Genomic DNA, 15,411 nt, shown 5'->3' on the forward strand with positions numbered 1-15,411 from the left:
ACTAATAATGTGAGATATAACAACGTTTTTGAGTTAAAATAAATTAATTAAATTTCCATAAAAATAGCTTGTCTGTCAATATTAAATACGTTGACATAACTACTGCTGAATAAATATGTAATATATAATATAATACTATCTTATTTAATATACGTATTATATTTTTTTGAAACAATCACACTAATTATACACATAATATTTATATTAAATAATATTTTCCCTGATATATTATACTATTCTGATATTTAACAGTAATAGTATTGTACTTTTAAACGTCGTTTTTATGAAACCAGCCCATATTTCATGTCTATTAATCTGCAAAGGCCATTTTCACATTCCCAATTCAGAAACCAAATATTTGTCATAATTGTAAGTGAAATTTATTGTATCACAAACATCAGCAGAAGCTATTATCCTATTTCAAGATGCGTTAGGTCCCACCCCCAAATAAAAAGTTTTGGCCTTGACTCTTTTTTTTTTTTTTTTAATTTTGAAATTATTTAGAAAATTATAAAAATAAATAATTAATTAATTAAACTTCGGACTTGGAAAATTGCATCGCAGTGGCTATTTATTTGTTTACTGTACGAGAGAAAAGAAGAAAAACTCCACATTACAACAATAAATAGCCTCACTTATCATATCTTCACGTATAGTCGAGAAATTATTGTACTCTACTTTCCAATATAATCTCATTTTAATATATATGAAAAAAAAAAGTATATGTACTTTTGAGAGTGCTTGAAATGTTGGTAAGATATTGAGTTTAAGTACACTGGTGGTGGACGAAGAGACACCGATGCTCTCCAATTCACAAAAGCCTGAAAATTCAACGGTTTTCAAAATCCACCATCCATATATATTTTTCATATTTTATATATTAAATACTTAAACATTAAAGTTGACTAAGGGTTTTTCCTTAAAGCCTCCTCCATGTACCAAATTTTCATCCAAAACTAAAATATCTATTAAAATACTGAAATATAGTTTAATTCAACCTTAACAATGTGACAGTGACAGAATAGGTGACGTTTGTCTTTATTTTTAGTTGTATAAGTAAATTTATGTTTAACTCAACATTTTAAACATGTCCAATTGATGAGATTAAAAACATATACTTGTTTTGTTTCCTTTAATTATAATTACTTTTCATGCTTTATTAAATTAGTTGTTACTACATTAATTTCTTTTATTAAAGAAATGTTTAAATTTAATTAGCACATCAGTTTTTTTTTTTAATTTACAACTCAAAGTTCATTTTTAAACATCATTTTTCATTAATTATTCACATATATATTTGATTTAAAAAATAATAATTTATACTCTTTCTTCTTCTGACATAACTAATGACGTATGTATAATTTACTTTTTGATCCCATCATAATCCAAAGTCTCACTTTCAATGCAATGACAAGTTGGCTGTAAAAGTTAGACGGTAGCTGCTGGTAACAATAATCCCACCGAAAATGTTGAGTTCATATGTATTCTTATAAAAAAAAAAAACATTTTTTGGTAGAATAAGTAGATTTTGACTTCTTATTTTTTTTTCGATTTTATAATATAAACTTTCTGTATTCTTTTTCATTAAGCTTATCCAAGCCCCTGAGTAACTACTTTCAGAATATTCTTTCGTAGTTTTACATTATAATGTTAAAGCGTATTTAAAAGATGCAGGAAACCCAATTACACCGGTATTATTAACAGTGTTGGTCAAAGTGTTAGATATTGAAAGCAAGGAAAAGCATCATTATTATGACATTCAAAGTTTTAATCTTAAATCAACCCTCAACCTTACTATGCTTAAATACATTTTTAAAATAAAATTTAGGTGATTTTTAAGTAGGGATATAGATATCACATTCATTAAATAATTTCATTAAAATTCAGAAGAGTTTCTTGAACTTTTTTCATTTTTCTTTTTATTAATTATTACTGTAAGACCTAAAAATAGTTAGTAGGAGGAATAGTCTCATATAAATGAAATTTGAATATTTTATTATTAAAATAAAAAACATATAAATAAAAAATTTTATTTTATAAAGATAAATATTTCTCTAAAATTAGTTATTTTTTATTGAATCTTCTCTAAGATTTTGAAATAATTTGTTCATTTTTTCAAAGATAAGAGTTTGCCAGAAAGATTTTAGAAGTTTGATAGAGTTAGAAAGTTTAGTCCAATTAAGGGAAATAAGTGATTTTTCACAAACACAGAGAATACTTTTTACTTCTAATATTTTATGTTTTTTATGTGTGATTTAGATCATACTTAATTGCAAAAGATGTAAGAGGTAGATTTATGTATGTTAAAACAACATAAGTAAATTTATATTTGTTGTATTTATAATAAATTTTACAACTGTTGTATTTATAACTAATGTAAATTTACGTATGTTAATAAACATAAATTTTTTGCCTATATTTTATAAATCCTATGCAAAATTTTCCTTTGTTACAAATTTATACATGTAAATGTAAATTTATCTTTGTTAATGTATTAAGAGGTGTAAATTTTGTGTTTTTTTTAATTGAATTGGTTTTGGCATGAAACCAAAACCTAAAAACAATAAAAGATCCATAAAAATATATACATTTCAAATATATCTTTTCAATACATTTTACAAAACAAAAATAAATAGCTATTGAATAACAAATTTAGTTTAACTTAAAAGAAAAAAACTAATCAAAACCTAGTCTTCTACATGGTTGAAAAGATAAGTTGACTACTTTTGTTTTATTTCGCTAATGTCTTTCTTTAATATGGGTGAGATATCATAAAATACCTAAAATAATTATACAATGTTACTACATATATCTAATGAATTTAAAATTATCAAACATAACTCATTCAGGCAACAAAAAAATTTAAAATTAATATATCAACCACAAATCATAAAAATCATATGACAAATAAAAAACTCTTAATTCTATTCAATACACGAGTCTTTCAAAAATAAGATTACGTGTCTATAATGATGTAATATAAATATTTGATGAAATGAAAGATAGTCAATTGGACTAATATGTACAAACACTTTGTTTTGATTAATTATGAATGATTAACTAGTTTGATTGGTTAATGAATGAGTTTATAGAAAGGCACGTTTGGATAAGTGGTGTGAATTGCAAATGTATGATACTTTGTAAATAACACTAACTTACCCACTATGTTGTTGTTTCAAGTGTAATGATGTTTTCAAGTGGAGGTTCTCAATAATGATACTTTCTAAATAACACTAACTTACCTACTTTGTTGTTTCAATTGTAACGATGTTTTTTAAGTGGAGGTTCTCAGTAATGATAGGCCAAGAAGTAGTGTTAAGAAAAGAAAAATAAATGTTTTTTATATTAAATGTGCATAAATGTAACTTAATGGAACGTTACATTACTCCCTTTATTTTCTTATCACAAGCCATTTTCTTCTTATTGAAACACTATAAAAACATTTATACTAATATTAATTATTTAATAATTTTTTCAGTTGCTATTATTTTTCACTAATTTAATTTAAGCTAATAAACCAATTTTAACTTCCAGAATTATCACAAAACAAAATCATAATTTTAAACTTATAATATTAACCAAGAGCATAAAACAAGATTTCAATGCATGGAAAACATTGCAGAAAAACATAAAACTATAATCAATTAGCAATTAAAAATTGGTAAAATACATTAGTTTTACATATTTTTAGCCAAACCTTAACTTTTATATTTTCGTCTTATAATTTAAATATTTTTGTGATATTCGTGGATTTTTTTTTAAATTTTATGAATTCATAAATTATTTCAAAAATTTAAATCAATACAATTACGAAATTTTAATCATAAATTATTTTCTAAGAAATATGACAAGTCATTTCTCACCAAATTTTTAAAATTCACAAGATTATTTCTTTACATTAAAATAATCTTTTAAATTTTTAATTTAATACGCACTAGAAATACATGACACCATTCTTTGGAGAATCAAGTTATATAGGCTTAATTATATATTAGCTTAACTGTACTTTTTTATCTCCCAAAATTATTATCATTTATTTTTATTTTTATTATAACATTATTCACTTTTTTATTTTTAAAATACAAATGTATAGCTCTCATTAGAAAAAGGATTTGACTAAAATCACACTTATCATTAAAACATCAAAATAATATATATATATATATATATATATATATATATATATATATATATATATATATATATATTTGGTTTTAAATTTTAATGTAAAATTGGAATTCATTTTATTTAAAATTTTGATATCTTTTTTGTCCTATATTTTAAAAATGAATAGAAATAATCTTTTTAACCAAATTACATAAAAAGAAATTGATGTGTCAAATATATTTCTCAATTAATATTAAAATGATGATGTGTTAAACAGTATAACAACTCATATATTTAATATATAAAAAAAAATTAAAGTAATTAAATTAAAAGCATTATATTCATTATTTTAAAATATGAGAATTAAAATTTATCAAAATTAATGAATTCCAATTTCACTTCCAGATTAAAATAATAAAAACATATTTCACTCCTTAAAACTTACAAATCTCGATAATTTTAAGAACTGAAAAACATAAACCAAGAAAGTACGCGTATAGCCACTTTTACTTTTTTTTTTTACCGACAATTTTCTTTGAATGGACTACCATCTTCTTCAAAAAATTTCAGAACAAAGAAAAAATAGTCTTACATAATAAACTCGATTTATTTACACACGGGTGCATTAATTATTAAGAAGAAAAAGTAAGTGCATAATCATTAATATGACTTAGTTCTAGAATTTGCTAACATATGAAAAATGTTAACTACATTTTATTACATTCTTTTAATATATATTTTTATTGTTGATTAAAAATTATGTCTTTTGTAAGTCTTACTTTCTACTCAATAAGTTTACCTTTTAGCTTTGTAAAATTATAAAAAATATACGTAAAGAAATGTGTTAAAAAACAAAGTTGTGAGTACTTGACTCTGTTATCTGATTTTAATTATAAATTTGATTGGTTGTTTTATATTTTTTTAGTCAAAGTGGGGAAATTCTACCCTACATGTCTTTGTGGATAGAAATGACTATGCTTTTGTAAACAAAGGATGACCACACGTTGCGTTTTAGTTGGACGAAAGGAAAAACAAAAATAAAAAACACAAGAGGTTCAACTTTAGGAAACGTTTTATTCTCCCAGCCACACATTTATTTTAATACAATCAATAAATAAAACTAATAATTTATAATTAACAATCACACTAACCAAGCTCAATCATTCGAATATCTTATTATATTAAATTACATAGCCATATCTCTTCTTACACACAAATTTGACCTGCTTAATATACTATTAACTCTACTACCAATTTATATTAGCTACTCTAATTTTATTTTCCATTTATGATTCTTTTCCAACAATTGTAGAGATTCACTTGAATATTCAAAGAAAAAGTACTACATTAATAGGTTATGTTATTTAAGTTTGATAATTAATTTGAGGAAAGAAAGAAAACAAATACTAAAAATGAGCCCTGAAGCCATACTTTTTTAAATTGTTTCTTTAAATAGTTTATAGATTTTTAAAACAGAAAAGTGATAAAGATAAATTTAACGATGAAAAGTTTGAGAATAAAAGCGTGATAATTTTTCTAATTATCTTCATGCAATATTGTTAAACAATTTATAAATCACTAATGAGCACCTTCTACTATTGAAAGGAAAAGTATAATTAACTTGATATTAAATCATATTAGTCCACGTGCCTAAAGTTTCTTTCACACACACATCAAAATATTATCATTTAGTCTAATATAATTTTTTGCATTACTATTCAATTACAAGTCAATATATATATATATATATATATATATATATATATATATATATATATATATATATATATATATATAATATACTGTGTTTATCAAAATTTACAATAATAACTTATAAAAGTATAATACCATGCTTTCTAATTTGTTAGAAACAATACGATATATTTTGCACTGATAATACATATAAATTAGCCTCTTAAAAATAATATAATTTTGTTTCTCACATTATGGTGGAGAGTTTTTTTATTTTATTTTATTATTATTTAGTTACATTAGTAGTTTATCTCCTTCTTTTGAAAAGAATGTATATTAATATTGTTAGATTAAATAAAATTGAAATACATTGCATTTATGAATATGAATACTAAATTATTTTATGCCAAAACTTGACGTGATAAAATTAAAAAAAAAATCTATAAACAAGTAAAAATAAAGCTTAAATTAATGGATGCAACATTAATAGATATTTTTATTTATCATCTATTTAATGTATATACAACAAAAAATGTATATAATAAATTAAAAATAATATACTTTTAATAGTTATAGTTTGTTTGAAAATCAATTAATACAAACAGGAAATTAAACAAAAAGAAATCATGAGAAAGTCTTATGATATTTTTCTTTGTAAGCTAATTTCTTATGATAACTATAATGAACCTCTTTTAGCTTAAATAAAATTAATGGAATAATACACCATGGTGATAAAAAAAAACACTGGAAAAACATTAAAAAATTTGCAATAATTACGTAACTTCTTTGTTAGAAGTGAGCTTTAAGTCCAACTCAACCACATAAAACCAACTTGTGAGATAAAGTTTGCACCTCACTTATATACTATAAAATTATCTTATTTCTAGTCAACGTGAAACTTTCAACCGAATAAAAAACATTGACAAAATGAAAATGAAATAAAAACTTTATTACTTATATATTTCACTCGCTTTTACCTTATTTTTTTTTTCAAATAAGGGAAAATGAATTTTTTGTTTCATTTAATCGTATCATGTCAAAACAGTACAATCAACATTTTATTTTCATCTTATGTTAATTTATTCTTCGAATTGTAGTATGAAAGTGGAACCCTTATTCGGGCTTCTCCAATTGCAGATGATGAAAAAACAATGAAATCAGTTAAAGATGATGTTGAAATAAAAATATATTTGCAAAGAGACTTTAATATTAAGTAAGTGAATGGAATAATAAATAAAAAGAATAATAAAGTTAGTAAAATGCATTTACTTAGTGATTTTTTGGCTGACATATATAACATCTAAAAATAAAAGGTTTGGTTGTTCAACAAGATGTGTGAGACTTTTCTGTTGTCCCACAAAATCAAATATTGAAACCATTGGAATGTTTGAAAGGGATGCAAGAGTAAGAGTTATGGGTAGTTTGCCTTTCTTGTAACATTTCCACTTTGGCATACCATCAAAAAAATACATAGGATTCAAGTACAACTAAAAGTTAAACTTTTTATTTAACCTCAATTTTGTCGATCAACAATAATCTTAAATCTTCATAATCATAAATCTAACATGAATTACATTTTTATTAATATAGTAAAACATTGTGTGAAAAAGCTTTTGACAATGCATCTGTCTTTATAATTTAGGTCTTTACCAATTTGTCTCAACACTCAATCATATCTTTCATTCTCAAATTGATCAATGAGGTCATGACATTAAATTTTAAAATTATGATATAACTAAAAGAAGCAATGGTAAAATGAGAATTATTAAGGTGAGTCATAAGATAATGATATTAAATTTTAAAGTTATGATATAGCTAAAATAAGCAAATGATAAAATGAAAATTATTAAGGTGAGTTGACTAAAAATGAAAAACCAACATAATATTTAATAAATTTAATGAACTATTAAACTAAATCATATATTTTAACATGTTATCAGAATTATGCCTTAAATCTATTCTATCAAAATTTATTGATTGTTGAATTTATTAATTTATCTCTTATCAAATATTATTGAACATCTATTTCACCTTTATCGAATATTTTATATGTATATATTTTAATACGAGAATGCTTGGAAATTAGTTAAAGATAAAATCAATTTATAATATTTTTTATATTTTGTTTTTTTTTATAACAATGACGTTTGTTTCACACACTTGAAAAATCACCTAAGCATCATCCTCGACATTTTAATTTAATTTATTTAAAAACTTATAGAGATAAGAATGACCTCTTTTTTCTTTGATTCAAAAAATCAACACACCTCTATTTTACCAAACACAAAAAATTAACCTAAATGTCATCTCCTAATAATTAAAGACAACCGGACCAATGCCAAAGGCATGATTGTTGCCTAAAATAAATGGCAATCCTTCAAACAGGTGTTCATTGATTCAACATACTATTTTTACGTTTCTATTATAATTTAAAATTAAAAAGAAATAGGTCGAGTAAGTTCGGTTGGGAACATGCAGTTTGTTGTTTTATGAATAAAAGGAAAAGCAAATAAATTATTTAATGAAAATAGTATAGCTATTAAATAAGGAAAGGAATAAAATAAGAAGAAACCTTAAAGGGTAGGAAAATGACTAGATTCAGAGAAATGTTGTGCAGACCCTACAGTGCAAGATTACAGCGTAACACGGCATGGGCTTATTTGTATGTTTACGTCAGTTATGGTTGTGATGATCCTCACCCAGTCACGCACACACTGTGCCTTGAATTCAAACCCAGAATGTAGCATGGAATTCAAACCATTCTTTTTTCTTTTTTTCATTTTCTTTCTTACTTTATAGTCTTACACACACTCTCACAGCAGCTGCAGCATGACACAGCTTTGAGGAGTGCACGTGACACCCATAACTCACTTTCTTGTTCTTACTATTATTATTCTCTTTCTCTTCTCATCTCCAAACCCAAGGTATGGGACGGCTATCCAATCACAGCGAATTACCCCACAAATATTAATAAAAAAATGACCATTCTTTCTTTCACTCTACGCACTCCTTTTCATTTGCTGATTCATTCACCAATAGCGAGTGACATTATTACATATACTTGGACTGCATCTCCCCGTAAGAGTTAAAAAATTGAATGAGATTTTAACACATGAAATATGGGTCTAATTGGGGGGCACGATGAAATCCGAAATGGAAGGTGAGTGTTGAAAGGAAGTGATGAAGTGAAAGAAGGGGGCAACGGGCGTAGTAAAACCTCCCATCCATGATCCACAACTGTCCTTATTGTCTGTTTTAGTGAACCAACAACAACGCCAAGCCCACTTGCACATTTTACTTACTTTTTATATCATTAATAAATGCACACTTTCTCACACACAATCTGAACTTTTGTCCCTGTAAAACCAAATCTAATTCTTTTTTCTCACAACTCAATGCTCAAATCTTTTTTATTAATCTCTATACTGTAAATTTTTATCTTTTATGTAAACCATGAATCTTTGTTTGCAACTCTAACCTACTGTTCATATACTTTCTAACAGTGTTTAAATGTTATACCCACTCACCTGGCTTGTTTTATCGCTTTTAACATATAACAAGGGGAAAATGATAGTGTTATTCTAAAATAATAAATGTTCATCTTTGTTTATTGGCCACTCATAAATATCGGAAGCATTTAACTGTTGAACGAATAATGATGATTTTGTTTAGTGTTTTTTCTTTTATTATTTATTTCAGTCTGAGTTCGTTCCCCAGTAACTCCCACATTCACATTCACATGGTTGTGGAAGTGGGTACTATAAAAATGATATCTTTATGGCATGGCGGTCCCTGGTCACAGTTGTGGTGAGTTCGAAGAAGGAGTTGGGTTACACGGAGAGGAAGGGGAGACATGGGTGTTGCTGCCCACACCTCTTTTCTTTATTTTAACCCTTGACTTCTGTTATCTTCATTGCTTCCTTCCTTTTGTTCTTCTCACTCTTTCCCTTTCGAGGTTCGTTTCCTTCCACGATTTCTTTTTTCTCCACTCTCTGTTCTCCTGATTTTACTTTTACCTTTCCCCTTCCTCCTCCTTCTATGTGCTATCCCCGTATATGCTATCCTATTGACTTTGCTCCTTTTAACGTATGTCATGGGTGTCTGTTTTTTCAGCTTAATATGTTATTGTTTTACAGGAATTGTTTTGTCGGCTCTTAGTTCTTCTCTGTATTGACTGTATTGACGTACAGCGTGATCAATTTTCTTGAAAATTAAGAATAATAGTGTCCAGTTTTATTCTATCTATAAGCATGTGGAGTTGGATGATTGGGTTGTTGTTGTTCAGAATTTGCATATGCTCTAGAGAAGAGATGAACAATAACGATGTGAATCTATTTACGTGAGGTGTGGGGATTGCTGGTATTCTGTGATTGGGTAATAGAATAAGTTATTAGTGGTACGTTAGCCTCTGGAGACTTTGTCATATTGGAAAGGTTTTGGAATTTTGTTCTTCTCCTGTTGAATTGTTACATGAGCAGGAGCGGAGAGATTGGCATTGGAGTAAATCAATATTAGATTTAAGTTGTTTTCCGAGGTTGTTATATGATTCCAATTAACTTACGCTTGTTATATTTACATTTGAAGTGCAGTTTGAAGTGAAAATGTCTTCCTCGAGGCCCAGCCAATCGTCCAGCAATTCGGGGAGATCAAGACATAGTGCTAGGGTTCTTGCCCAGACAACTGTAGATGCAAAGCTCCATGCAACTTTTGAGGAGTCTGGTAGTTCCTTTGACTACTCCAGTTCGGTGCGAGTCTCTGGAACAGCTGATGGAGTCAATCAACCAAGGTCTGATAAAGTTACGACAGCTTACCTCCATCACATACAGAGAGGAAAGATGATTCAGCCTTTTGGATGTTTGTTGGCTTTAGATGAGAAAACATGTAAGGTCATTGCATACAGTGAGAACGCTCCTGAAATGCTGACCATGGTTAGTCATGCTGTCCCCAGTGTTGGTGACCACCCTGCCCTTGGCATTGGCACTGACATAAAAACTTTGTTCACAGCACCTAGTGCTTCTGCATTGCAAAAGGCTCTGGGATTTGGGGAGGTTTCACTTCTTAACCCGATCCTTGTTCATTGCAAGACCTCTGGGAAGCCCTTTTATGCGATTATTCATCGAGTTACTGGCAGTTTGATCATTGACTTTGAGCCAGTCAAGCCTTATGAGGTTCCCATGACTGCAGCTGGTGCCTTGCAGTCTTACAAGCTTGCTGCCAAAGCAATTACCCGATTGCAATCTTTGCCTAGTGGAAGCATGGACAGATTATGTGATACAATGGTTCAAGAAGTTTTTGAGCTCACAGGCTATGATAGGGTGATGGCTTATAAATTTCACGATGATGACCATGGGGAGGTGATTGCTGAGATAACAAAGCCGGGCCTTGAGCCATATTTGGGTTTGCATTATCCAGCCACAGATATTCCCCAGGCTTCACGCTTTTTATTTATGAAGAACAAGGTCCGTATGATAGTTGATTGTCATGCAAAACACGTGAAGGTTCTTCAAGATGAAAAACTCCCATTTGATTTGACTTTGTGTGGTTCCACCTTGAGGGCTCCTCATAGTTGTCATGCTCAATACATGGCAAACATGGATTCAATTGCTTCCCTGGTCATGGCAGTTGTAGTCAATGATAACGAAGAAGATGGGGATACTGATGCTGTTCAGCCACAAAAAAGGAAGAGACTTTGGGGTTTGGTAGTTTGCCATAACACTACTCCCAGGTTCGTTCCCTTTCCTCTTAGGTATGCTTGTGAATTTCTGGCTCAAGTATTTGCCATCCATGTGAACAAAGAAATAGAGTTAGAATATCAGATTATTGAGAAGAATATCCTGCGCACACAGACACTCTTGTGTGATATGCTGATGCGAGATGCACCCCTTGGAATTGTATCACAGAGCCCTAATATAATGGATCTAGTGAAATGTGATGGAGCAGCCCTCTTATATAAGAACAAGTTATGGAGGTTAGGAGTGACACCAAGTGAATCCCAGATAAGAGAGATAGCTCTGTGGTTGTCCGAGTACCATATGGATTCCACAGGTTTGAGTACGGATAGCTTGTCTGATGCAGGCTTCCCATCGGCTCTTTCTCTGGGTGATGTTGTGTGTGGAATGGCAGCTGTCAGAATTACTTTGAAAGACGTGGTGTTTTGGTTTCGGTCACACACTGCTGCAGAAATCCGATGGGGTGGTGCAAAGCATGAAGCTGGAGAAAAAGATGACGGAAGGAGGATGCATCCGAGATCGTCATTCAAGGCTTTCCTTCAAGTCGTGAAGGCAAGGAGCTTGCCGTGGAAGGACTATGAAATGGATGCTATTCATTCCTTGCAGTTAATACTGAGAAATGCATTCAAAGATACTCCGGGTACAGAGTTACAGACAAATGCAATTAATACAAAACTAAGTGATCTGAAGATCGAAGGGATGCAGGAACTGGAAGCAGTTACAAGCGAGATGGTTAGGTTGATTGAAACAGCAACAGTGCCTATTTTGGCAGTTGATGTCGATGGCCTGGTAAACGGGTGGAACATAAAAGTTGCTGAGTTGACAGGTCTTCCAGTTGGTGAAGCTATTGGAAAGCATTTACTCACACTTGTTGAGGATTCTTCAACTGATAGAGTCAAGAAGATGCTTGACTTGGCACTGCAAGGTATGTTCTTTATCCATCTTATTCTTTTTCATACACTTATTTTCTTTATTTTTCAAGCCCTGTCATCCATAAGCAAAAGCTTTAAAGACGAGTTAGTTTGTGTCTTTTCTCTATTATGTTTCCTAAAGCCACCCATGAATGTTGCATTGATTGAGAATTCTCAGAAGAAAGGTGTCTTGTTGACAGTTTCTTGAGAAGAAATGGAACACCCTAGGATTGTGTTCATTTATATTTTTTGGGTCTCGGTGGGAGGAATTGGTGCAATTTCTCTGATACAATGGGATTAGATTATTTTAACGTGCTTTTGCATATTTTTAAATTGTTGTTTTGTTCTGTTAATTAGGTGAAGAAGAGAAGAATGTTCAATTTGAGATCAAAACTTTCGGGTCAAAGATGGATTCTGGTCCTATTAGTCTAGTAGTAAACGCTTGTGCAAGCAGGGATCTTCGAGACAATGTTGTTGGTGTTTGCTTTGTGGCTCATGATATAACTGCTCAGAAGAATGTAATGGACAAATTCACCCGTATTGAAGGTGATTACAAGGCAATTGTACAGAATCCCAATCCATTAATCCCGCCAATATTTGGCACAGATGAATTTGGCTGGTGTTGTGAGTGGAATCCAGCTATGTCAAAGTTAACTGGATGGAAGCGAGAGGAGGTGATGGATAAAATGCTTTTGGGAGAGGTTTTTGGGACCCAGATGTCTTGTTGTCGACTAAAGAATCAAGAAGCTTTTGTTAATTTTGGCATTGTACTTAATAAAGCCATGACTGGTTCAGAAACAGAGAAAGTTGCTTTTGGTTTCTTCGCTCGGAATGGCAAGTATGTAGAGTGCCTGCTTTCCGTGAGTAAGAAGTTGGACGTAGAGGGCCTAGTTACTGGGGTCTTCTGCTTCTTACAGCTAGCTAGCCCAGAACTCCAACAAGCATTGCATATTCAGCGTCTATCTGAGCAAACTGCCTTGAAGAGATTGAATGCATTAACTTACATGAAAAGGCAGATCAGGAATCCTTTATGTGGGATTATATTTTCCCGGAAAATGTTGGAGGGTACTGAATTGGGAACAGAACAGAAACAATTTCTGCACACTAGTGCTCAGTGCCAGCGGCAACTTAGCAAAATTCTTGATGATTCAGATCTTGACAGCATCTTAGACGGGTATGATATGTGAATATTGTTATATTTTCCCCTTATTTTCAAATTTATGTGATGTCAAGAGTTTATCAGGTGGAGCTCCTATTAAAGCAAAGAAGTTCAAATTTGAAACCTCATAGAAACTGAAGACTACAAAGCTAACCTCATTCATGCAAATAAACTCCAAAAAAAATGTACTAGTATAACACAATTGATATTGGGTGTTTGTCATCGTGTTTTGTTTATCTCATAGTTCTCGTTATGTAGTTTTGTCATGCTCTTTTAGGGTGTTACCTATATAGAATATTCAATTATACGCATTTTTGAGAGAAGGCATAATCAAAGATGGATGCTTACTTTTCACTCACGCTGTGCTTTAGTGCTAGATTAATTTGTGTGTTAATAATTATCAAAAAATACAGTTTCCCTCATTTATTTGTCTTGGCATCTTTCCTTAACAGTTTTATAAATCTTCTCTCCCTTATGTTTAACAGTTACTTGGATCTTGAGATGGCTGAATTCACTCTGCATGAAGTAATGATTGCCTCCCTTAGCCAAGTCATGACAAAAAGTAATGGAAAGAGTATCCGAATAGTCAATGACGTTGCAGAACAAATCGTAATGGAAACTTTATACGGTGATAGTCTAAGGCTTCAGCAGGTCTTGGCTGACTTCTTACTTATTTCCATCAATTTCACACCAAATGGAGGCCAGGTTGCAGTAGCAGGCTCGCTAACCAAAGAACAGTTAGGGAAATCGGTCCATCTTGTCAAGTTAGAGCTCAGGTAACTGTTATATGCTTAATAATTTGATTCATCTTGATATTGTACTTGTACTCAAGTACTGTGCATTTATGTGATTTAAATGGCCGGAGAAAACAGTACATGTACTGAGGCATGATTAACATAAAGAACTTGCATTATAAAATTATTTACAGCTCAACTTAGTTTGCATTACCACATAAAGATCTAATCAGTGTTTTCTTTTGGTATTTATGTAGCATAACACATGGTGGGAGTGGGGTGCCGGAAGCATTACTGAACCAGATGTTTGGAAATAATGGACTAGAATCGGAGGAGGGTATGAGCCTACTGATCAGCAGAAAGCTGCTGAAGCTTATGAATGGAGATGTTCGCTATCTAAGGGAAGCAGGGAAATCAGCTTTTATCCTCTCTGCTGAACTTGCTGCAGCCCATAATTTGAAAGCTTAAAGTTTTGGAAAAGAATAAGATGATGCAACACAATCTGTTTTGTATATCATAAAGAGGATGGAGCTAGAAATTAATTGCATCCAATGTAACTCTTTATTTGTTTCACGTTTCTTTAACTACTTCTTGTAACGAACGTTGTAGATAATGTATTATTAATCTTATTCTCATTCCTTGATCTATTCTGAGTCCAGTTTTTCTTTCTTTATTCCTTCAGCAAACAGCAATCATCATGAATCATTTGTTGCAGAATAGAACGTTAAAACCTCTCCTGCTTTTTAACTTTACTTTTTACCCATGGTTTTTGACGTAACCTCAATCTGCATGCAGCCGTATAAGTTGTCTTCAATTTGTTGGTTTGTACACAGACTACATGTTTATATTTGTCCACACAGTTTTATTTATGGGTTAGTCTTGTTTCTTTTATCTAGCGAGTACGTTGTACAACAGTACAAGTAATGATGATTCACATTAATGGCCAAAAAGAAGCTGGAAAAAAACAGTTGAAATATTTTGGACATAAAATAAATTCACTTGAACTTGCAATAAGCATAAACTAATAAATTGCATGGTTTTAAGTTTTATGAAAAAGGATGTTATAATAAAAATATTTT

At 30.3% G+C, this 15,411-nt stretch overlaps 1 protein-coding gene across 2 annotated transcripts; it reads left to right on the forward strand.

Moving 5' to 3' along the window:
* Window positions 1-9,304: 9,304 nt before the first annotated feature.
* On the forward strand, window positions 9,305-14,979 carry LOC114192684 (phytochrome A). Of its 2 annotated transcripts, none has more exons than XM_028082466.1 (5): window positions 9,305-9,754; window positions 10,384-12,453; window positions 12,797-13,613; window positions 14,084-14,374; window positions 14,590-14,979. In XM_028082466.1, exons 2-5 carry the CDS (start codon window positions 10,401-10,403, stop codon window positions 14,798-14,800), a joined length of 3,372 nt encoding a protein of 1,123 aa, XP_027938267.1. In that variant the 5' UTR covers window positions 9,305-9,754; window positions 10,384-10,400; the 3' UTR covers window positions 14,801-14,979. The 2 variants fall into 2 exon arrangements, with proteins under 2 accessions (XP_027938267.1, XP_027938266.1); XM_028082465.1 differs by having other exon boundaries at window positions 9,445-9,754; window positions 10,389-12,453.
* Window positions 14,980-15,411: the final 432 nt, after the last annotated feature.

This window comes from Vigna unguiculata, chromosome 7 (assembly GCF_004118075.2).
Source record: "Vigna unguiculata cultivar IT97K-499-35 chromosome 7, ASM411807v1, whole genome shotgun sequence".
Classification (NCBI taxonomy): domain Eukaryota; kingdom Viridiplantae; phylum Streptophyta; class Magnoliopsida; order Fabales; family Fabaceae; genus Vigna; species Vigna unguiculata.

Excerpts from the sequence above, each read along its gene's own strand:
- LOC114192684 (XM_028082466.1), top strand. The coding sequence starts at position 10,401 with ATGTCTTCCTCGAGGCCCAGCCAATCGTCCAGCAATTCGGGGAGATCA. Across the intron at positions 12,454-12,796 it reads GCTTGACTTGGCACTGCAAG|GTGAAGAAGAGAAGAATGTT; the intron begins GTATGTTCTTTA and ends TCTGTTAATTAG. Across the intron at positions 14,375-14,589 it reads CTTGTCAAGTTAGAGCTCAG|CATAACACATGGTGGGAGTG; the intron begins GTAACTGTTATA and ends GTATTTATGTAG.